This window comes from Nycticebus coucang, chromosome 5 (genome assembly GCF_027406575.1).
Source record: "Nycticebus coucang isolate mNycCou1 chromosome 5, mNycCou1.pri, whole genome shotgun sequence".
NCBI classification, from domain to species: Eukaryota; Metazoa; Chordata; class Mammalia; order Primates; family Lorisidae; genus Nycticebus; species Nycticebus coucang.
The window spans coordinates 111,946,933-111,970,004 of NC_069784.1; the positions used below are offsets into that span (position 1 = coordinate 111,946,933).

Sequence of the window (23,072 nt, forward strand, 5' to 3'; positions counted from 1 at the left end):
AAAACTCAATCACGGTCAGTGATGAGATGCTTCTAGGACTTCTGGAAAAGACATGCTCTTTTAGCTTAGCCCAGGATGGAGGGTCTGAGGATGTAAGTGTACAGTCACCATATTCTACCAAGAACCTGGTGATGCAGGGAAATTCTGTATGGAATCTGAGGATAAAACCAGCACTAGACAGGGCAGAATGGAGATAAGTACTTGCTGACGTTGTGTGAGCTGTGAGACCTAGATGAACTCAAAGCTGCATCAGCCTCCATTCTTCAGTTATGTCAGTCCAAAATTTTTCTTTGCTGTTTAAGTGATGTGAAGTTCATACGACGTTAGTTACAAGTATCTGTTAAATTCCTAATATAGAAATAAAATGTTTTCTCACTTCAGCACGTTAACTCTGAAGTGACAACTACACAAATACATGTATGTGTGTTTACCTGGTGATCATTCACCAAGCAGCACATTTAAGAGCTGTGCACTTTACCATATGGATGTTATCGTCAAATAAGAAGAAATGCTGTTGCATGTGGTAAGCGATCCATAGGCAAATCAGACTTTTTTTCTAATAAAAAAAAGTTTATCATAAACAGTCCACCAGATCAGAGTCCCAGATTTGGCTGAGGACAAAGTCTACTCTTAAGCTCCTTGTGCCCAGGAGGCAGCTCAACAAATACTTAATTCAAGTAAACCTTAAGGTTTGAAATTAAAAAAAAAAAAAAACTCTTCCTCACAAAGGACTTAAAGTTTATAAGGTATATAAGATAAAGATACAGTCAAAAAGTGAAAATGGGAAAACCAAGTTATGATTAGAAATGGATGAGACTAAATTTGATCTGCTATTAGGTGAAAAGCAAGAATTCATGTGAAAGGGTCATGAAACCTCAGGTGAGAAGGATCTCACAAAACTCCCAAATCCCATTTAGTGACAGTGGTAGAGAACCTCATAAAGATCTCAGGAACAAAACACATTTTGCATGAGGCTCAAACTAAGCCATTTTATTTGCTTGCTTTACAACTTAAATAATGTCTTGGTCACCAAAGGAACAGCTTCCACCAATTCCAGATTAAGCTTTCAGAAGTTAACCTAAAGGAGGGACATTCTTACACTCAACACAAAATACCTTCATTATAACCTTCAACAAATCTTTTCTTAGAGTTAACTAAAAATGTGCTCAGGTCAAATAGCAACTACCTCAAAAATCCAATATGGTTACTTTTCCTTAAAACGTGTAGTATAGTTGAATCAAAAGAGAAAAATGCAAATATTTGGGGTTTGATTGGAAGTAGAGTTCGTTTCATGATAATTCAATATCTTCTAATACTGATACTCCCCATAACTCTCAGGGAAGTGAATCCATTTACTAACACTTCAAAGAAAAAGCTGGTTTTTAAATGAAAGTACATTATTAGCCTTTGTTTACCCGTTGGCAACTTGAACTTTTTGCAGGAGTGCTTATTAACAGATAATTATAGCTTAAATCTTCTCTCTTATCTAAAAAAATATTAATTGCACATTGTTCCTTTAACTTAATAACTGGATCCTTCAACACAGAGGTTAGCTATTCCATTGCATTTGGGCACATAGTAGAAATTCTGACCCATCATTCTTTTATCTGTAAAGAAAAACAGATAAAACCATATTTTCAAAACAGACATTTGCCATAATTTAATCAATCACATTATAAGAACAGCAGCAAAAAAAGGACAATGAAATAATTATATCAAGAGGAAAACTTTTTCTTTTTCCTGCAACTCTCTTCCAGCTCTAGTTAAGCTATTTCTAAGATTTATTATAATCTCTTCATTGTTTTCCACAAGAAACTCTGTATTATTTTTATAATGCTTTTATTAAGAATGCCTTGACAGATTAAATGTGCTATGGGTGACAATGATATTAGCTAATATTTACTAAATGCTTTAGGTGTACCAACTACTAAACATTTCACACCAATTCTAGAAGACAGATTCTATTAACTCATTTTTATAAATTAAAACAGAAATGTATTTGTGCTGCTGTAAATTGGTAGAGCAAAAACACAAACAGGCCGTTTGATTCTGGAGCTGTTCTCTTCACCTCCACCCTACAATGCTTTCCACATATATTTTACATAAATGATATAGATAAAGTTTCTTGGTACTTTGGAAACTTAAAATAAGGCCAGGCACATGGTTCATGCCTATAATCCAAGCACTTTGGGAGGCTGAGGCAGGAGGATTGCTAGAGGCCAGGAGTTTGAGATAAGTCTAGGCAACAAAGCAAAACCTTATCTCTATAAAAATTAAAAAATTTAGCCAGGCGTGCAAAGAATAATGAAGTAATGAAGTCGCCTTTAAAAATACAATGTTGTAAGGTTCATATCAATTGTGATGATGTTGAAGAAAACTTAAATTACCAAAATATTTTGGTTCCCTATGGCTATTTTCTCCAAAATTCAACTGCACTTCACATTATGTAACATTATTATATCAATGGAACTTTTAAAATAAATCACTTCAAATGTGCTCAGAGCCCATTGTTTAAAAACAAAAAGATTTAATGAGGATTCTTCTATTAAACAAAATCGCCACTCCCAATTCATTTGACTCCTAAAGTCTGTGCCCTCATAATTTGGGTTGCAAACTTACAGACCCATTTTTCAACAAATGTCCTTTAATTTTGAACAATATCACCATTGGAGAATACAGTTTGTAAGTCTTGCTATGAGAACTGAAACGTTTTCTTCTCATCACTCTTTTAAATTTTTAATATAAACTTTAATTTCTTATTCTAATTCCATAACTGTGTTTCCCTTCTCAATACTCATCCTCAGAAGGTTAAAAAAAAAAAAAATCTTAATCACAGATAATATAACTCGTTGCTTCAAAATACCTCAGTGACAACACCGGCAGCTATCGTGGAACCACCGTAACGCAGCATAAACCTCCCCAGCTCTTTGAAGTCTTTGTACAGCTCCAGAGCTATGGGCCGCTGCGTCTGTAGCTCTACCAATGCATTCTGGCCTTTAGTCAACAACCTATTAAGGAAAAAGAAAAAGGAACAAACAGGTATGTGACAGAGGTAAATAAATGTAATAACGACAACCAGAAAAATAAATATTTCATATTCAATTGATAAATCAACTTAGTCTTTTAAAAACTAATTTTTTTTTTTAAATGAAAATGTGTCTTTGAATTTGGGGGGTTAGTTGAAAGAAATGAGAGGAGTAATCTTAGATTTAAGAGATATTAGGTAGTTCACACACACATATTCTTATTGATCTTGCAAAGATGAATCCAATTCTACTCCCTGGTGACAATGATAGCCCAAAACACTCTGAGCCCTTCCTGATCATGCTTTCCCTTTTATTCCCTCAAGAAACTGAGAGGTTCAACTACCTAATAAAGAAAGTGATACTAAGGCTTAATCATTCACAGAGGTATTTGCACCTTAAAAGTGAAATACAATATCCTATGCCTTTGTTACTAGAGTTCTAATTTGTGGAATATGTGGAATATGTGTTAGGAAATGATCTTTAAAGAAGTCAATCTCTTGGTACCAAGACTGTTCTCAATCAAGCCCAATCAACCCTCCCTGCCCTTCTCTCTTTCTCTCTCAGGAACAATGTTTCCTTACCAAGGGTTTAGGACAACAATCACGTAAGATGTTTTTCTAAATACCATACCTGTAGAAAATAAAGGGAGCTAGGGCATAGGCCACATTGCATATGTTTTCATACAAATAATAAACAAGCAAAAATTCCTGTGTGTGAGTCTTGCCCAGACTTACTGACAGAGGCAGAACCTAAAAGGGGACATTTTGGAAATGTTCTCTAATTTAATTTTGATGTACTCTAGAAGCAGAGAGCACAAAAGTCATAACCTATCTCCCTGAAAGATTAGTTCAGGGACAAACAAAGCCAAACGAATTTCTTTTTTTAATTTCAAATTAATGTGAGGGTACAAACAACTAGGTTACAATGTTTTCATTTGTTAAGCAGAGTCCCTCTTGTAGTCTCAACAGATTTGTTTAAAAATATACCCAAATTTCCAAATTTGGATGATTTCTTTTTTCTTCTTTTTTTTTTTTTTTGGCTTTGGATGATTTCATCCCAAAGTCCAATCCCTTAAGAAAGAGAGCATATGGTATAGCCATAATTTGTGGCTAATTTATTTTCTAGACAGTTCATTTCCAATCTGCATAAAGCAATCAAGAGTGTGTGATGTATGGTGTGCCTGAATGGAATAAAGGGGAAAGGTGAAATGCTGTTGTGCAAAATAGGAGGTAAGCACAAATCTATACATAAGGTGAGAAGGAAAACTAATGTGAGAACATAAACCCTAGCATAATGGAGCTAGGCTTGGTAGCAGGAGTGGAGAGGGGGAGACTCAGGATTAGGTACGATCAGGCAATTTCAGATTGAAAATTCTCCAAATCAATTTTCTGGTTCAAATCACCTGGCTCCTATGCACAAAAAAATATAATTCATGTAAACCAACTAACTGGGTTAGAATCCTGCCTCTACCACATGTAGCTCTGTGTCACTTTGCTATCTGTTTCACACAACTGTTGAGAATATCAATAATGTGAAAGCATTCACAATAGAGCCTAGGAAACAGTGGCTCTCAAGAAATGTTAGTCATATAGTTATATCACCCTTTTCAGCACGTTATGGCAAACACTCATGCTGGAAGCTAAAGACTCGGGTTAAAAATAGGGAACCACCTGTAAGAGAGGTAAGTAGCCCTCACCTCCTAACAGAAACAGCCCGGGTTTAGAGCAGTGCCGAGAGCCTCTCTTCCGCTTGAGGCCAACCCCTTAACCCACTAAGCACCTTTGGCCTCTTATGCAGGTGCAGAAGATGAGGAACACCAAGGACTGAAAAGGGGGGATTTTGGGTGGGATTCCCCATAGAGCTGAAATGGAGGAAAGCCCCAAAGCTGAAGCAGTCAAGCCAAACTGTGATTAGTCTTAAGCTGAATTAGGGTGAGAAATCTGTACTTTATAATATTTATCTCTAGTCTTTTGTATTTTGTTTTTATTTATAGTACTTAGCATCTTTGGAAGTATGGCCTTTGAAAAATCCCAACGTTATCTCAGCCAAAGGAGAGTTGTCCACACCCAGGATCTGAATATTAATTGTACCCCTGGGGGACAACATGGTGGTGACCACCTCAGCTTATAGCTCCAGGCGGATTTCAAGGAGAAAGAACAAATTCTTTACAGTCAGGGAGAAAAAACAGGGGCTACAGAATATGGCACAGATCACCTTCTTAGCATAGGGAATATGCTCATTAAGGTGGTGACAATAAAGTTAAGAAAAAGCATGCAACTGAAATTTGAAACCAGTGGCTACACACAATTCAAATCCATCTTTTAAAATGTAAGACTAGTTTTTGAAATGCCCTTATTTTTATATCATTAGCACGTGCTATCTGCAGCTTGATACATACATACATACATACATACATACATATATATATATTTACATTTATTTACAATTCACATCCCCCACCACTATATAACCATACATAACAGAAATTACATCTAGCACTCATACCTAAATAGGAACTTAAAAGCTTGTTTTTATGGGTTTTTTAAATCTAGCACTTGAAAAAATAATTTCTAGAACAAGTTAAAAAATGGATTTCACTTACCACAAAGAGAAATACTATACAAATGAGTTAACCTGTAAAGAATTTGCTTAAATTGTTTGTTTTTGATTTCTGCATTAAAACACTCACTTAGGCTTTTTCTTTGTGACTTCACCCGTGCTTTTGTTTAAGACGCTAATCAATCGTTTAATAATGGCGGGTTCACTGACAGTTTGGTAGTGTAACAGCACCTAAAACAAAAAATTGCAACACTAAAAAACTGCTTACCATGGCATCTCTGGCCTTAATCCTTTTGGCACTTACATTGAGTTATCTCCAATTCAGCACTACAGCTTGGAGTCTTTCAGGATCTCCAGCGGCTTCCTCTAGCTCCCAGCACTCTAACCAGGCGGTATTTAGGGTTAAAGGTCACGGGAGGCAGTTCAAGTTTCTCCCCCACCACTTGCTATGTAAACTTTAGTTAACTGTATAACCTTCCTATCAGCATTTTACTCTGTAGAGATGGAGGATAAGAACATCTTTGGGTTGGTGTAAAGATTAAGTAAGAGAATGTGTCATTTATAACAATTATTATTGCTACTGTTACTATTACATTCTTTTTATCATTGTAAGGAGTAACAGGGAAAGAACCTGGGATTGAATTCCAATTCTTTCACTTTAATCTGTGTCTCAGTTTCCTCAGATGTAAAACAGGTAGGTTTTTACAGGGTTGTGATGATAACAGGATCAGACACAGTGTCTGACATATTAGATGTTCAACAAATATGAAGTGACTTGTTTCATCATAAAAATGAGGAAAGGTGAATAATGTCACATTCATTGTTAGCTAATGATAATAAAACATTATATAGAGGTAAAGAGAAAGAGAAAATAACATTTGTAAGCTCCACTGAGTGTCAAGCATTGTGTGCTGCGATTTATACGTACTACTTATCTAATTTCTATGATTCTTTAGATAGGCTTTGCAGTCAGACAAACCTGGGTTCCAATCACCTCCTAGTTGTGAGAATTCTGAGCAAATTCTTTAACAATCCTCTAACCGCCCTTCAGCCCCCAGGCTCAGGTTTCTTATCACTAAAATTAGGAAATCATACAATATTATTTCAAAGTGGTGCCTGGTACATGGTAAAAATTCAGTTAATAGATAATCTTATATTTTTAGCTATCATTGACCATGTTTTATATGTAGGGAACATTAATGTCAAAAAACTTAAGTAATTGAATGTGGCCAAGTTGCTATGTGTCATCTTAGTTTTAGACTACAAATCCCAAACTCTCCCACTTCAGCTTACTAAGTGGCCTATAGAAATCATATAAACAGAACCTTCCAGTTTATAAAAGCAGCAGCTAAGGCTTCTGAAAGGATGGTCTTGTTAATGAACTAGCTAACAGATAAACATAAACTTTCAAACAGAAAGTAAGAGAAATAAACTCAAAGCTAATTGCCCCTTTAAAGAAAAACTCATGCCACAACTGCCCTTTGTTTTGTTTTGATTAAACACCTGGGACTTAAAACATTATCTCTAAGAGTTTGTGCCACAGTCTTGAAGAGTCCTAAGCTCCTGTTAGACCAGATTTTAAGGACATCTAATAAGCCAGCCTCACAGAGAAAGGAAAAAAAAGAAAATAGAATAAGAAGCGCACACAGCAGTTTCACAGCCATTTTTGTCATGAGTTGGCTGCAATCACTATTTTTCTCACTCTTTGTCCCCAGATAAAGTACAAATCCCATACCCTCTCTGCATCAACACTGCTTCCTCCTTCTCTCCCTTCCATCCTTCTTTCCTTCCTTCCGTGTCATGCCTTCTCACTTTTGGGAAGTAAAAAAACTTTCTTTCTTTAAAACTATTCTCATCTTTGAGTGAGAAATTCTTTCCTTACCTGTGCCATGAGCACTTCATGAGCTCCCAACCCTAACAGCTTTAAAAGATCCTAATCCAAACCAAACCAGAACACAGTTAAGACTTGACTATTCCCATTCAGATAATAAGCATCAAGCATACATTATGTCTATAGTTTGGGTACAATGGAAATACCAAATCCCAGAAAGTGGCAAAGCTATCAAAGTTTAATTGGTCAGTAAATACCATATCACACTCTTTGAGTGTAGAAACACTGGCACTTTTATTCCGGAATTTCCTAGCTAAAACAGTCTGCACACTCAGAAAACAGAAATGCTAGGAAGACTGTGGAGGCACAATATTGAACTTTGAGAACTTTCTAAACTAAATCATTCAATTTAAAAAAACCTCCATTAATCTGAAAAGGCAAAGTGTTTTTCTCTTTCAATGGCCCTTGATGGGTGTGAAGTGGAAAGATTCCAAAACCTGGTACAAAGCATGGGAAAGCTGGGAAAAACACTTCTGTGTATTCAGTGGACTTAGGTCTTAAATAGTACCAATGTATATAAATGTACGTCTAAATATCTAAGGAACAACTCTTTAGTAACAAACTTGCTTTACTCAGCTTGGGTGTGAGTGAAGAACTAGAATTGGTCTCACCTGCCCAATTTAAAAGAGGCAAACAAACCTATCCTTTGTGAGCTATGTGTGGATTCAAGGGTAAAATCAGGGTGGATGAAGGATACTGGTAGTATGGGTTAGGTTTTACTTGCCTATCTCTTCAGCATCTTACAAATAGCAACTCAAACAAAACACTTGTTGAACACATGAGTGAAAAAAATATATATGCAAATAAGAGAGAAATGACTGAATACCATCATAACACTTTAATTTATATATTGAAAGCAATCTGAAGCACTGCTTCATGGAAAGTAGAAAAATAAAGCACTAGATTTCAGGGTAAAAATAATAAATAATGAGTCCAGGCTTAACTACTTATTATTTATATTGCCATAATCTCTCAAGGTCTCCAATTCCTCATCTGTAAATGGGAGTAAGACTAATGTCTACAATCTCTTATCTGTAATTCCAGAATCCTGGAAGACTAAAAAGCTCAAGTTTTTTCCTAAGTCTGTAATAAAACCATTTAAGCAGCAAACCCAGACTTTAAGTTAGGCAATTTACAATCCTTATTTACCTCACTTACCATTAATAACTTTTGGTACATAGTCATCAATATGTTTGATTACAGGGTGGTGTCCCCTTCTCTGTTAGAGGTTTTATATAATATGCATCCATCATTTACCTTTCTAAAATCCTAACATTTATACATTCTGGAACACACTGGCCTAAAAGATTTCAGGTAAAGATTTGAACTCTGTACTTCATGTGAGAATCAAATTATCTAGTGTTTTATAAACTATAATGGGCTATATAATCTGTTAGCTGGCAGAATATGCTATTTTCCTTAAACCTCTAGGTACCCTATATTTTTAAATACCAGCAAATATATGGTCAACTGATGTTCAACTAAGACCATTCAATGGGGAAAAGACAGTACTTTCAACAGACGGTGCTGGGGAAACTGAATATCCACATGCAAAAGAAAGAAGATGAAGCTTTACCTTATACAACATACCAAAATTAACTCAAATGGATCGAAAACCTAAACATGTGACTAAAACTATAGAACTCTTAGAAGAAAATACAGGGCAAAAGCTTCGTGACACTGGATTTAGCAAAAATTTCTTGGATATTACACCAAAAGGACAGGCAACAAAGGAAAAAAATAAACTGGATTTCATCAAAATTAAAACCCTTGTATAGCAAAGGACAATATTAAGAGAATAAAATGGCAGCCCAGAGAACAGGAGAAAGTGTCTGCAAATCATACCTGATAAGGGATTAATACTAAGAATTTATAAGAGCTATCGCTCAGCAACAAAAAACAACCTAATTCAAACATGGGCAAAGAACTTAGAAAGATATTTCTCCAAAGAAGACATACAAATGGCCAAAAAGCACATGAAAAGATGCTCAACATCACTAATCATTAGAGAAACACAAATCAAAACCACTATGCACCCACTAGTTTATCTATTATTAACAACAACAACACCTCTTCTCCCCCAACCCCCACCAAATTTGTTATCTAACAAATGTAGATGAGGAAGTGGAGAAAAAGAACACCATATACTCACTGCTGGTGAGAATGTAAAATGGTGCAGCCCTTGTAGAAAACGGCTTAGCAGTTCCCCCCCAAAATTCAACACACAATTACCATATGATCCAACAATTCCATTCCTAGACATACGCCCAAAAGAATTAAAAGCAGGGACCCAATAGATACCTGATACTCAATGTTCATAGTAACATTATTCACAATAGCCAAAACGCAGAAACAAGCCAAATGTCCATCAACGGATAAATGGATAAATGAAAGTGGTATATACACATACAATGGAATGTTACTCAGCCTCATAAAGAAATTCTGATACATGCTGCAACATGGATAAACCATGATAACATTATGCTAAGTTAAATAAGCCAGACAGAATAGGCAAATATTGTATAGTCCCACTTATATGAGGGACCTGGAATAGGCAAATTCATAGAGAAGATAAATAGAATAAATAACAGTTGCCAGAGGACAGAAGAAGGGAATACGGAGAAATTATTGTTTCAGATATGAGTTCAGATTCTCAGTTTGGGATGACGAAAAGTTCTGAAGATGGACAGTGGTGATGGTCGCATAAAATAGTAGAAATACTTAGTACTACTGACTTGTACATCTAAAACTGTTTAAAAAGATAAATTTTATATTATGTGTATCTCATCACAAAAACAATCAACTATAAATTTGGTCAAAGTCTAATCTACTTTCCTATTATTACCTCTTAAAAAATAGAGTTTACCATATAAGCTAGGTAATTTAAACATATATATGTTCCATTAAGGAACTAATCCCTAATAGTGAAAGTTTAATTGCTTAGGAAGCCTTTTCTTGGTTAAAAAATCATTTTTTTAAGTTTTCTTCCCATAGAGAATGAATTCACTGACAAAATATGACCATTTTTTTTCTGAAACAAATTTCGTCCTGGTATTTGTGAATTAATACACACAGGTAGAGGCTGAGTGAGGTGGTTCATGCCTGCAATCCTAGCACTCTAAGAGGCCGAGGCAGGAGGATTGCTTTAGCTCAGGAGTTCAAGGTCAGCCTGAGCAAGACCCAGTCTCTATTAAAAAAAAAAAAAAAATTAGAAAACTTAGCTGGGCATTGTGCCATATGCCTGTAGTCCCAGCTTGAGTTCAGTAGACTGAGGCAGAAGGATCACTTGAGCACAGGAGTTTGAGGTTGCAGTGAACTACAAAGATGCCACTGCACTCTAGCGGAGTGACAGAGTCAGACACTGTCTCCAAAAAAAAAAAAAACACAACATACTCAGGTAGAATCTCATAAAGCAACACTGAAAAAACTTTCAATTCATGCTTTTTTTTTTTTTTTTTTTGAACAAACTAGACAGGAAGACAGTATTACTATTCAAAGTAACTACTGACCTCTTGACCTCTCTACCTCTCCATTGGCAAAGATTACTACTGCATGAGTAAAAACATGCAGGAACCAACCTCTCCACCTTCTCCCCATAGGACATACTATTTTCTATGAATGAATTCCATTTGCTCATAACAATTAGATTGTAGTTACAGTCCAAACAATACATATATCCTGAATACTGAAATATGTTCAGCTATCACAATTTTCTTGGAAAGATGCTTTTATTGTTTTCTTGGGGTATAGAAAAAATGGAATATAATTATAAAAGCAAGGTACCTAAATAGTATCTTACAAATAGAATTTTTATTGTATTTTGTCAAATTTGCATGGAAATAATTATAAAAGAATTATAAGCAAACTACATGGTTATCTCAAATATAAATGAATTTAAATGAGCTAAATAAATTTATTCCCAAACTCTAAAGCACTGACATTAAAAAGTTTAAGGGTCATTACTATTACTGTCTTACTTTTATAGTATGGTCCTAAATTTATATTAAAAAATTAGACATACAACAAGGAATCCAGGCTATTCATAAGCAATGCCTTTCCTAGATAAACAATACACCAGTATGAAATCACCCTCTTTCCATAAAACGTGTATGTTCAATACGGTGCTGATCAACAATGACCTGCAAACCAACCTAACAGCAGCTTCAGCACAATTAAAGTTTATGACATGACAAGGACACCAATATATATTGAATAAATATCAATATGTGTACATGCTGGGTTCATAAAATGTGCACAAAAAAATGGAGAGTAGATATTTATGGATTATACAAGTATAGGACATTTTTTATTTTCTAAGGTTTTCAAAATTTTCTAAAATAATCTTATAGTTTTACAGTAAGAACTACAAATAAGTATATCAAATAAAACAATAAGCCCAAACAATCCAATCTAAAAAGATTAGTCAGATAAACTTCAGAACGTAGTGGAGACATATCTATCATCTTCCCTGGATGAGTTTTACTGTTTTTTAATGCCCTCTGCTTGAGTTTCATTATTAGCATTACTTTGTATCGTACTGATTATAAAATATCTTCTCACTGCATCTCTGAAAAAGTTCTCAGGTTCAAGGATCAAAATAGAAAACAAAATAAAAATAATTTTCAAATTCTAAGTTTATGTTTTTCTAGATATAGTAGTAAGATGTTAATTGAAAAGAAATATATCATCATCACTTGTAAAGAAAGTCATTACTTTTTAGAATAAAGTCACTTGAATTTATAAAAATGAGAACAACAAAACATTCTGAAACTTACAGGAAATCCTTTAGTGATAGGAATTTCAATATTAAAGATGAGGATTCGGGCTCTGAAACGAGTGCAAGCTTTTATGGGTTCTTTAGGACCACAAAATACGCAGCCAACACTGTAACAAAGGAAAAAAAAACAAGAGAGAAGAGAGTTTGGGGATAAATATTTTTATATCAAAGAGAAATATCTCTAAAACAATTTATAAAGAAAGTAAAACAATTAAACAAATTAGGGACTTTTTAAAAATATTCCCTTCTGGGCTGAAACATGGCTTCAAACCATTATTAACCTTACGTTATTTTCATACATACTACAGTTTTCACTCAAAGAATATGCCAAGTGCCCATGCTGACATGCATTAACTCCACTTTTAAGTAGATTTTGCTTAAACCTTCACAACTATCTACTTTTGGTCAAATGAGATTCAAAATTGAACTAGTAGATTGCAGAATGTATGTGTTTTGAGGTCCTATATCCAAAATGATAGTTATTTAAACTCATTTTCTCACTCACTTGATTTTGATGATATCCATCCCAACCAAAGTAAGACTAACATGATCGCCCGCGGCCGCCCAATCAACAGGTTCATTGTGCAGCGTGATTCCTGGAAATGAGTAAGAACCAAAGAATACAGTGAAAACACCTCAATATCAAACCATAACAAGCAAGAGAATATGGCTGATTTGTGCTTCCTCAGTCACTACTCATCATTTTCAATATGAATGGATTGATAGTGAGAAGTGTAACTGTGAGCGTTGAGGAAAACACACTTCCTCTAGACATGACTCTTCTAGAACACCACCCTAAACATAAAGTGACTTATATTAATATTTTCCCATAAAAGGCTGGCTTCTGATTATTTAATCAAAATTTCTAAACTCACTTATACAACTGGTATATAAAAGATATCAAATTATTCATAATGACATAAAAGATGAGATTGGGGAAGTTGCCTATGAGTATTTAACTCTCTTGAGCTTTACATTTAATTAGACAACCACCTGAACAAGTAATAGTTGTTCTCCAAGTAATCCAGGAGACAAGAAGTATGCTCAGTTAGAACTTCAGATGGTCGCTCAGAAGTCCTCTTAACTATTTCTGGCTCAAAAAGAACTTCTTCCAGAGAGACATCTACATAATGATGACTGGTTATATGAAAAGAAAAAGATTAAGGAAATAGTGATAAGAAAATTCGATATGTTGCTATATACTAGGAATTATTTACCTAGATAGTCCTGAAGGTAGTCCTTAGGAGCAGTTCCCAAGGCAGTACTCCACTACCATGTTCAAAGACTCTTAAAAGAGATGCCATATTTTCTGATTTCATGGGATACATTTATAGATTAAGTCCCTTTTAGACATAGAAACTTGGGCCTTTTGATGAAGACAATGTGTAGGTCAACCACTGAGGTATAGTTCTTGATTAACAGTGTTGACATATTTTTAAAAAATTATAATTCAATTATATCTTTCTGAAAATATTCATTTTTCCATGCAGCAGAAACAGTTTCTGGTTTTTAGGAAATTTAAGGAGAGCTTCAGGGCTCTCTTACATTTTTATGCAAAATTCCATGCATGTGCACATCTGCGTTAAGCTGAGAAGAGAAAGTATAATTTATAAGTATCAAAGGGATTCTTGAGTCCCCAAATATTAACAATTATGATGTTAAAGAGTGTGTGTTAAATAGCAACTAAATAAATTTAGTTTTTAAATGTAAATTTAAAAATGACTATATCTTATTTCTGCTACAAAATATGAATTTGAAAACAGGAGCCAGATACTTAATACAATAGAGATTACCTTTGGCTTGAGAATTTGAAGAGTTTTCATATTATAAGTTAACAATATAAAATTTTCCAAACGTAATTATATTACCTGGTTCTTCCTTCTACCCAACCATATTACACATTCCCATATATTATATTTATCTTCCTAAGACCTTTTCTTACTGGATAAATATTAAGGAAGTTTTTTTTATAAACATTATAAAAGAAGACTCTTTTAAAATATTCTATGGGTTTCACATATTAATAAAATAGAAAAGTAATTTAGAATTTCCATCTGTTGAAATAGATTCAGCCAGAGGAGCACCTACAGTGTTCAGATAAACAATCAAATAAACCAAGCAAAAGCAACAGGGTTAGAAATTGAGTGCTGAGAACCTCTCAATTAAGTTAGAAGCTTGGCTGTAAATGAGTATGGTATTTCCTTCCTGATGATTCTGATAAGACTTCTCTTCTAAGAACCAGTGATGAAAGATAATGCTTGGAGTTTCTCTTTGTGGAAGGAATAGAAAAGAGAAAGGTAAAGAATGTGAGACTTTCACAGGTGACAGAGTAAGAATTTTAGAGGTTGCAAGGGAGCCAATCTTAAGGTCTGTGATCATTTTATGATAATGGTTTTTAATTATAGCTTTTGATTATAAAAAAATTCTTATGCTCGAAAAAGCTCATTAATATACAAAGAAATTAATATTACAGGTCTTCATCACTTCAAGAAACAAAAGCAGAGAGCTATACCTGGAAACAACTAACAGATCTTTGGAAAATGACACTAATGTTTTTTTCCAGGGAGAGACAGAATCTTGTTCTGTTGCCCAGGCTGGAGTGTAGTGGCCAGATCAGAGCTCACTGCAGCCTCAAATGCTTGGGCTCAACGAATCCTCCCATCTCAGGACTACAGGTGTATTCTACCACACCCAACTGATTTTTTATTACTCTTTTGCAGAAACAAGGTCTTCCTATATTTCCCAAGCTGGTTTTAAACCTCAGCCTCAAACAGTCCTCTTATTTTGGACTCCCCAAGTGCTAGGATCACAGGCATGAGTCACTGCTGCATAGCCCCTATTTTTAAAGTGCATGTTACTCTTTATCTAAACAGAAATTTCACGATCCCTAGGCAGGCAGAAAGAAAAAGATTGAATGAAAATAACTTCAGTCTTTCTTCCTTTATTCATCTTTAAACTATGTTACCTACGAACATACTCATTAATTTCTTGTAATTTTGAAGAAATCTGCTTGTAAAGTAAGCAAATTAATTCAAACAAAATGCACATCCACACTTGATCATAGCCAAAAGAGAAAGACACAATACAACAAAATGTATATCCAAATTTATAATCTACTTGAGTACAAATCTAGGTATAAACTATAAATTAAGAGTGACAAAGGTAAAAATACTGAAATTTAAAATTTTTCAGCTGGGTGTAATAGTACACACCTGTCGTCCTAGTGCTTTGGGAGGCCAAGGCATAAGAATCACTTGAGGCCAGGAATTTAAGACTGGCCAACGCAATACAGCCAGACTCTATACAAAATAGAAAAATTAGCTGAGTGTGGGGGCACATGCCTCTAGTCCCACTTACTCAGAAGACTAAGGCAGAAGGATCATGTCTGAGCCTCGGAGTCTGAGGTTGCCGTGAGCTATGATGACACCACTGCACTCTTGCTTGGGTAACAGAGACCAACCCTGTCTCCAAAAAAAAAAAAAAAAAAAAAAGATTCTTTTCCATTTCCAATAGCTTATATTTCAGTGTAAAATTGTTATAAATAACATTACTTTTGAGTATAAAACATCTGTTCAATTTTACTTTGAAGTGAGAGGTTTAGTTAGAAGTCATATGAAGATAAATATAAACTTTAAATCAGAATTTAGAAAAAAAATGACATGTACAAATACAGGTAACATATAGCATGAATACATACAGGTGAATGATTAGAAGACAGAAATAATTACCAGCTATTTAACCACATTAGAATCTTTGCGCAGAAGCAGGGACTGTGGCTATTTCAACTGCCTCTATTTCTCTTTTCAACATTGGGTTTTTCTGCATTTGTATCTTTCTTTCTTTCTTTCTTAGGCCTTTCTATAAAATCCATATATATTTTTGGCATAAACATGGTCAAAGCTGTTAACATATTCTGAAATACGCATTTCAAAACAACAGATTGTAGCAGGCTGCTTTGCCACTTAACTACTGTCAGGCTGGGATTAGATTTCATTTCTGCTACAGAATCTGATTTTGAATATATCTGTAAAGTATCTGGTTAAATCCTAACCAGACTTCTTGAATCCATGTCAAAAAAGGAATGCTACCAGAGCTTGAATATTATTTGTATATATATATACCCACACACAGTCACAACAGAAAAAAATCGTTTAATGTTTTGACATTTTAATCTTCAACAGTTGGTATCATTTTGACAAGTCAGTTACAATTTCAGTAAGAGATTACTCTGGAGTTATAACTAAACTACTTGAAAAAAATCTGCTGTCTCAACTCAAGGCTCGTTTGGCAAAAGAATCTTGCAGATAAATACCTTTTGCAGTACAAGTTTCATTAGGAGGCATTGCTAGTAGTCGGTCACCAGTTTGAATATAACCAGCTTCAATTTTACCAGATACACAAAATCCAGATCCTTGATCTGCAAAATAAGTTAAAATCTTAAGTTCATGTAGCAAAGTTATCTAATGATTGACACTATTAACTATATTTAGTTCCCAAGTAATTATATAAAACCAATAGTTCAATAGACATTATTAAGTTAAGATCATTTCAGAATTAACATATCTACTAAATATGACATACTACACTTTTACTTGCAAATAAAAATATTCATATAACAAAAAATAGGGACTCATTCTTTGCTCAATTATTTATTGAGAAATAATAAGTATTTGAGAACCATGTACTATGCTAAACTCTGAGGATAAAGAAATGAAAATATATTTCCCTACACATGTGGATTTTACACTAATGAAAAGACAGATGAAAATAATTACATTGCCCTGATAGAAATGCTATTTAAAATATACAAGAGAAACAGAACCATGCATCAATGAATCCACGATGGGGAGACCAGACATTTAATCTGTGCATTCTGAAGAAGGAACAGAAGCTGACCAGTTAGCTTATATGTACGGGCAGGGGAAAGAACACACTGCTGACCCGGGAAACTGCATGTGCAAAGGCATAACCGAACATGGCGTTGCTAAGAGCCATGTGTCATTTATGGGGGTGGGGAGGACCATATGGAATAAGAGGACAGGCAAGGCAGGAGGCAACAGAGGTAGGCAAGGGAGAAATAATGCGAGGGCCTATAAGAAATCACGCTTATGGTTTAAATTTCATCCTGCAGTTAAGTAATGAGAAGCCAGTGCAGAACCGTGACCAGAGAAATGATGTGACAGTGTTTCTTTGTTAGAGGAAAGGCTGATGGAAGATCACATCCTGACTACAGGAAGGGAATCAATTCAAAAATTCGAGAATAAGGAATGACAAGTTAAGAGAGATAAGATAAATGAAAGATAATGACCAAAAGGGAGAAATCTGAGAGGATGATCATGCATTAACTTTGAGATAAGAAACTAAGGAACAAGATTTAGCCTTGGTGAATCTGAGGCATCTACAAGACAAACAGGTGAAGAAGTTGCATTCCGAGGGGACCAACCACACAAATTCCCTAAGTATGGGACCCCCAGAAGCACACTCTTGGAGGAAATGTCCAGCAGCAGACTTGTGTCTGAAAATAAGAAAACAGGTTTGTGTTGGAGATACGGATGTGTGGGCAGAATCAAGACACAGAAGGTAGAGAAATTCATGATGTCTGTTCAAAAGGAGCATGCAGAGTAAGAAGAGGACTGAGCCAGCAGAACACCATGCAAGAGAAAGAAGAAGAGGGGCCACAGAAAGAATGGAGAGGATATAAACCTGTCAGAGAAACAGACAGTCACAGAAACCCAGGGAGAAACTTTCAAGTGGATATAGCTAACAGCACGTCAGAAGTAATGCCAAATTCAAGTATTGACTTCAGCAACCAAGAAGTCATTTGGTGACCCTGGAAGGAACACACTGAGAGGAGCAGTGTAGGCAGAAGCCAGGAAGCAGCCTGAGAGAACAGGAAGGAAGAATGCACAGTAAGCAAACAATGTTAATTAAAAGAAAGTAACCACTCTTTGCATTTTTAATAGATAATGGACATTTAGAAACCATTACCATATTCCCTCTACTCCCAGCAGTACACTGGAAGCTGATAATGACAATGATAAATTTCAATTTCATTGCATGATTTTTTCAGAGCACCTTCATTCACTTGTTTCTTATTCATTTATTAAACATGTTAATATGTGCCAGGCACTGGGCTGAGTCCTGCAGATAGTTTAAAAGAAACAGTACTTGCCCTCAAGGAGTTCACAGTCTAAGTGAAATAAAGAGCACACAGACCATTTTAATAGTGCAAGAAAATGCAGTGAAAGAGGGTACACAGACTTTGGAGAGACAGTTTGGGGTATGTGTGTAAGATGCCAGTTATCAATTTATTCCTGTTCAGTTCCAAATCTACACTCCATTGCCAGTGTGATCAGGATTTGGGAAACAAATGACATCTTTATAGTATGTATCATTCTAATATATAAATATACATATATAAATATATATTTATGTAAAATACCATGTATCCTTTCATTTATTGAGATCTTTTATTCTATTTACATTTTATAGTTTTCTATATAGGGTCTCACACCCATTAAATAGACATATTCTTAGGCATATGATATAATATCTTCTCCAACATACTGGTCAACATAGAGGTCAACAAAGGTTTGACCTCTTCCGAGTTTTTCCTTCCTCAGCCCTAAGGTACCATAGGGTATCTGTATATCTTTTAGTTACTCTTTTATCAGTTAATAATTCTTATGTTAAATGTCCCATTTTACATTTTATTTAACTCCTCATTGCACCTAGCCTGCTACAGGCGAGGAGGAAATGGACAAGTAAACAGAAAGAAGAGCAAAACAGGCAAACATCGGTAGGTATGTGGCAATGAACACCCTGTGTGATTGGAGACTAAAGAGATCTAGTGGGAGAAAGCAAACTATGAGGTTAAAAAGATAAAGGTTTTAAGGTTTTCTTATGCCTGAAAGATGAGAAATGGTTAGTAAATCCAAGGTTTCTCTGGGTAGGAGAGCAAGTAAGTATGAACAGAACAGTACATTTAAGATTAGTTTGACAGTGCACCTTAAGATTGGTCTGGAGAAGGGAGAATCTGCCAGCAATATACCGCAATGACTCAGTCTAGAAAAGGAGGTTAGGAAAGAATGGGAAAAAAAGAGGCCATACTGTAAAAGCACCGCCAAGGTAGCACTTACCTTTGAAAACATCAGATACACATAATCTAAAAGGTTTGTCAACAGATCGTTGGGGAGGCTTAAAGGAATCTGGGGAAAAAATGAGAAAGGCAAAGTTTAATTTAAAATGTAGTATTTGCCTCATTCAATAAATTGATTACAGTCTCACCTCTCTTAGAAAATCATTATTTTTTTATAAATATTATTAGCAAACTGTTATTTATATACAGGTTGAGCACCCCAAATCTGAAAGGCTCAAAAATCTGAAATTTTTGGAGCACCAACATGACGCCTAAAGGAAATGCTCACTGGAGCATTTTGGATTTTGGAATTCTGAATTTGAGATTCTCAACTGGTAAGTACATGCATATATTACAAAATACAAAAAGTTCAAAATCTGCAACATGACTGGTCCCAAGCCTTTCAGATAAGGGATATTCAACCTATAATACTTTGTAGCTGATAAAATATAGTCACATATGTTATGTATATCATTTAATTTCAATAACAGTTCCTGAGATTGGGGAGGAACTAGACTCATTAATTAAGAAAAGTTGAGTAGGGAGGCGGAGCAAGATGGCCAAGTAACAGCTTCCTTGCATCTGGGCACCGTGAGTCTGGAGAGATAGGACTCCAGCATCTCTGGCTGGTGGGATCTGCCTATCATCACACCTGCGAGGATACAGGCAGTCAGTGAGAGACTTCTGGACCCCAAGAGGAGGACTAAAACAGTGGAAAACTGGCAAGTGGTCGCGTGTGTTCAATCCGTCTAAACCCGCCCGCAACTGTAAGTTCAGTAGCAGTGAGACTGCAAACCAGAAAGACCTTACCTGTGAACTGTTTTGGTGTCATTGGACTTGGCACTCAGTTGAACTGCCTTGGGGAGAGCCTGAGCGGGAGTGCAGAGAACTTTGGCCATTGTCTAGGGCCCCAGTCTGAGCCGCTGAGCCAGACGGAGCTAATAGTGTTTGGCTATGGGCCACAGGGAGCCATTGTGAGCGATCTGCCCCGGCAAGCTCCACCCTCAGGGTCGCAGAGCTAGAATTGGGTGGGAGCTGGTAACCCAGCAACCAAGTAGCCTAAGGGCGGGGTCTGAGCCGCCTTGCAGCCCTAACCCCAGGGGCAGAGTGAGACCAGTTTTGGCACACTGGGTAAGTGGATAGCCACTTCAGCAGGGATTCCAGCAACAAGCACTTTCCTGGGAAAGCTTCTGTTCAGCAAGTGAACAAGTTCAAAGTGCCTTTTAAGTGGGCTGAAGAGAGATTTAGGGTGTCTACCTGCTGGGGTTTGAGAAATCAGCAGCCTCCAGTCGTATCAGAACTGTGATTAACATCTCATACCCCAGAAGACCATATGTTGCCCAGATAATATTCAATAACATATACATACTGCTTTGTTTTTGGTTCTGTTTTTTTTTTTTTTTCTTTTTGGTTTGGTGGGTTTTTTTGTTTATTTTGATGTTGCTAATGTTGTTTTGTTTTTTAACTTCAACCTTTTCCGTACAGATCCTTTCTCTTTCTCAATTCTTCTAGTTTAATTATAATTTCCTTGCCCTAATTTTTCTAGTTTAATTATAATTTTAATTATAATTTCCTTGCCCTCAATTTCTCTAGTTTAATTATAATTTATTATTATTTTTTTTTTGTTTGGTTGTTTTTTTTGTTTATTTTGATGTTGTTGATGTTGTTTTGTTTTTCAAGTTCAACCTTTTCCATACAGATCCTTTTTCTTTCTCAATTTTCCTAGTTTAATTATAATTTCCCATTGCTGCCTTTTTCAATAATTAGAACTTCATTTTTGCTAGTGTTTCTACCGCTATTATTTGGTTTTCCACCCAATTTTATCCCGTAAAGTTTTCTGTTTGCTTGTTTTGGTTTGATTCATAGCATTTTTGTCTTTCCTCTCTACTTGGTGGAGGTGGGGTACTGTGTCTGATCAGGTTAGCAAAGAGCTGCTGACCTCAAGGGAACCACCCAACTGGGCACCCCCAGAAGGGGGGTTTTTTTTTAAGATTGTGTCAAAGTACACTACTGTACACCTATATTGCTCTGTCTTCCTCTTTCTGTGCGTCTCTTCTTTTTGTCAATATTCCTTTTACCCACTCCCTCTCCTTTCTCTATTTTTCTTTGTTTTTCTTATCACTAGGTCCTCTTTTCTTTCATCCCTTTTTTGCTCTTCAACCTTCTCACCCTTCTGGTCCTGTAACCCTTAGTTCACAGGCACGAGAACTTAAAGAGCAAGAGGAAGTAAAAGGAAAATTAGGGCAAGGAAACAGATAAAAGAAATCACTCATGAGGAAGAATCAGCAGAAAACTCCAGGCAACATGAAGAACCAGTCCAGAACAACCCCGCCAAGGGACCATGAGGTAGCTACTGCAGAGGATTCCACCTATAAAGAAATGTTAGGAATGACAGAAAGGGAATTTAGAATACACATGTTGAAAACAATGAAAGAAATGATGGAAACAATGAAGGAAACTGCTAATAAAGTGGAAAATAACCAAAAGGAAATCCAAAAACAGAATCAAATAAGAGATGAACGATATGAAGAATATAAAAAGGATATAGCAGAGCTGAAGGAACTGAAACAGTCAATTAGGGAACTTAAAGATGCAATGGAAAGTATCAGCAACAGGTTAGACCATGCAGAAGAAAGAATTTCAGAGGTAGAAGACAAAGTTCTTGAGATAACTCAGATAGTAAAAGAGGCAGAAAAGAAGAGAGAGAAAGCAGAACGTTCACTGTCAGAATTATGGGACTTTATGAACCGTTCCAACATACGAGTTATAGGAATTCCAGAAGGGGAAGAAGAATGCCCCAGAGGAATGGAAGCCATACTAGAGAATATTATAAAAGAAATTTCCCGAATATCACCAAAGATTCTGACACACTGCTTTCAGAGGGATATCGGACCCTTGGTCGCCTCAACTCTAACCGAGCTTCTCCAAGACACATTGTGATGAACCTGTCCAAAGTCAAGACAAAAGAAAAGATTCTGCAAGCTGCCAGGAGTAAGCGCCAGTTGACCTACAGGGGCAAATCCATCAGAGTGACCGCAGACTTCTCTAATGAAACTTTCCAAGCAAGAAGACAATGGTCATCTACCTTTAATCTACTTATACAGAACAATTTCCAGCCCAGAATTCTGTACCCTGCTAAGCCAAGCTTCAAAATTGACGGAGAAATCAAATCATTTACGGATATACAAACATTGAGGAAATTCGCCACAAAAAGATCAGCTCTACAGGAAATACTTCAACCTGTTCTGCACACTGACCACCACAATGAATCAGCAGCAAAGTAAGAACTCAGAAATTAAAGGACAGAACCTAACCTCCACACTGATGCAAAAGATAAAACTAAGCAATGGACTCTCACAAAATAAGATGAATAGAATACTACCACACTTATCAATTATCTCAATAAATGTTAATGGCTTGAATTCTCCAGTGAAGAGACATAGATTGGTTGACTGGATTAAAAAACACAAGCCATCCATTTGCTGTCTGCAAGAAACACACCTGGCTTCAAAAGACAAATTAAAGCTCCGAGTCAAGGGTTGGAAGACAATTTTTCAGGCAAATGGAATTCAGAAGAAAAGAGGAGTTGCAATCTTATTTTCAGATACATGTGGATTTAAAGCAACTAAAGTCAAAAAAGACAAAGATGGTCACTTTATATTGGTCAAGGGAAAAATACAA

At 35.8% G+C, this 23,072-nt stretch overlaps 1 protein-coding gene across 3 annotated transcripts in view; it reads right to left on the reverse strand.

The window, feature by feature from the left end:
- Window positions 1-968: 968 nt before the first annotated feature.
- The window catches only part of HBS1L (HBS1 like translational GTPase), a 98,892-nt gene continuing 76,788 nt past the window's right edge, over window positions 969-23,072 (reverse strand). For all 3 annotated transcript variants that reach the window (XM_053592756.1, XM_053592754.1, XM_053592755.1), the window contains 7 exons: window positions 19,393-19,461; window positions 16,566-16,670; window positions 12,759-12,849; window positions 12,252-12,360; window positions 5,716-5,816; window positions 2,864-3,008; window positions 969-1,607 (listed from right to left, as the gene is read on the reverse strand). In XM_053592756.1, coding sequence (XP_053448731.1) covers window positions 1,596-1,607; window positions 2,864-3,008; window positions 5,716-5,816; window positions 12,252-12,360; window positions 12,759-12,849; window positions 16,566-16,670; window positions 19,393-19,461 — 632 coding nt within the window. In that variant the 3' untranslated portion in view covers window positions 969-1,595. The remainder of the gene's footprint in view (window positions 1,608-2,863; window positions 3,009-5,715; window positions 5,817-12,251; window positions 12,361-12,758; window positions 12,850-16,565; window positions 16,671-19,392; window positions 19,462-23,072) is intronic.